At 42.6% G+C, this 1,212-nt stretch overlaps 1 protein-coding gene across 1 annotated transcript in view; it reads left to right on the top strand.

Annotated features, from left to right (window-relative positions):
• The window catches only part of LOC106511310 (cyclin-dependent kinase 15), a gene marked incomplete at its 5' end in the record, with an annotated part of 12,032 nt that extends 10,888 nt beyond the window's left edge, over positions 1-1,144 (top strand). Inside the window, 1 exon segment of the mRNA XM_014000062.1 lies at positions 853-1,144. Within this exon segment, the coding sequence (XP_013855516.1) occupies positions 853-965 (113 nt within the window).
• Positions 1,145-1,212: the final 68 nt, after the last annotated feature.

Raw genomic sequence — 1,212 nt, forward strand, 5'->3', positions numbered from 1 at the left:
ACAGGACACATGTCCTCAGTCTAACAGGACACATGTCCTCAGTCTAACAGGACACATGTCCTCAGTGTAACAGGACACATGTCCTCAGTGTAACAGGACACATGTCCTCAGTGTAACAGGACACATGTCCTCAGTCTAACAGGACATGTCCTCAGTGTAACAGGACACATGTCCTCAGTGTAACAGGACACATGTCCTCAACATGAGGACTACATGTGTTCACCAGGACTCTCTGTTCTACAGGGTGAATCCATGACTGAAACTCTGTGAACAGATTGATGAGAACTGCAGCTGTGGTTAATTACAATTCTGTATCAAGCAGTTTAATAACAGTCTGTGTTCATCTGRACCAGGTTGGAACAGCTGCCATATAAAACTGAAGACCTGGTCCAGAAGATTCTGAACATGGTTCCGTCAGAGCGAATCTCTGCTTCGGATGCTTTGCAACATCCATATTTCAGCACGCTTCCTGTGGCCGTAATGAACCTCCGAGACAGTAAGAACAACGTGCTGAAATGCTAACGTGCTACACACAGCTTATAACCGACCTGTTTGTTTAGATTTAACCAGAAGCTGCAGCAGAGCTTCATGATGCACAAACGTGTTGATCTGTCAGCCATCTTTAGTTTGAACCTGTCGTTTTGGCTTCAGTTATTTTAGGATTGTGGAAGCCAGCAGAGAGCAGCATCAAATATTTCAGTTATATGTACAACACTWTGCACCTGAGAGCTCAAAACTGGTTACATGAGAACAGTAACAACCTTTACCAACATAACTGTTCTTGTATTTAACAAAAACAGAGAAACATTGTCATTAAAAGTCAGTTCTTACAAACTGTTTTCTGTTTCTCAGCTGTGTCCATCTTTAAAATCCCTGGAGTTCATCTGGAGACAGAATTCAGAGATATCTTCAACCCAGGGCAGAGGCTGAAACGATCTTTACTTCATGCTGCAAAACACCGGTGATCCATCAACTTTAATCAGATCTAAATGAACCTGACAAGATGAGCTGAGGGATGAACTGATTGTGACTCCAGGTGTCAGCTGTGTCCTACAAGATATTCATGAAGAATAACTTCATGTCTGACCACAAGTGACTGAAGTCTGTCATTCATTCTGTTATTAAAATTAATTATTGAAAAGTGCATGTGTGAACAATCATCAGGCTGCAAGGAAATCACTGATCCCCCCCCCCCCTGGCCACTTTATTAGG

This window comes from Austrofundulus limnaeus, unplaced genomic scaffold (genome assembly GCF_001266775.1).
Source record: "Austrofundulus limnaeus strain Quisiro unplaced genomic scaffold, Austrofundulus_limnaeus-1.0 Scaffold2668, whole genome shotgun sequence".
Lineage (NCBI taxonomy): Eukaryota > Metazoa > Chordata > Actinopteri > Cyprinodontiformes > Rivulidae > Austrofundulus > Austrofundulus limnaeus.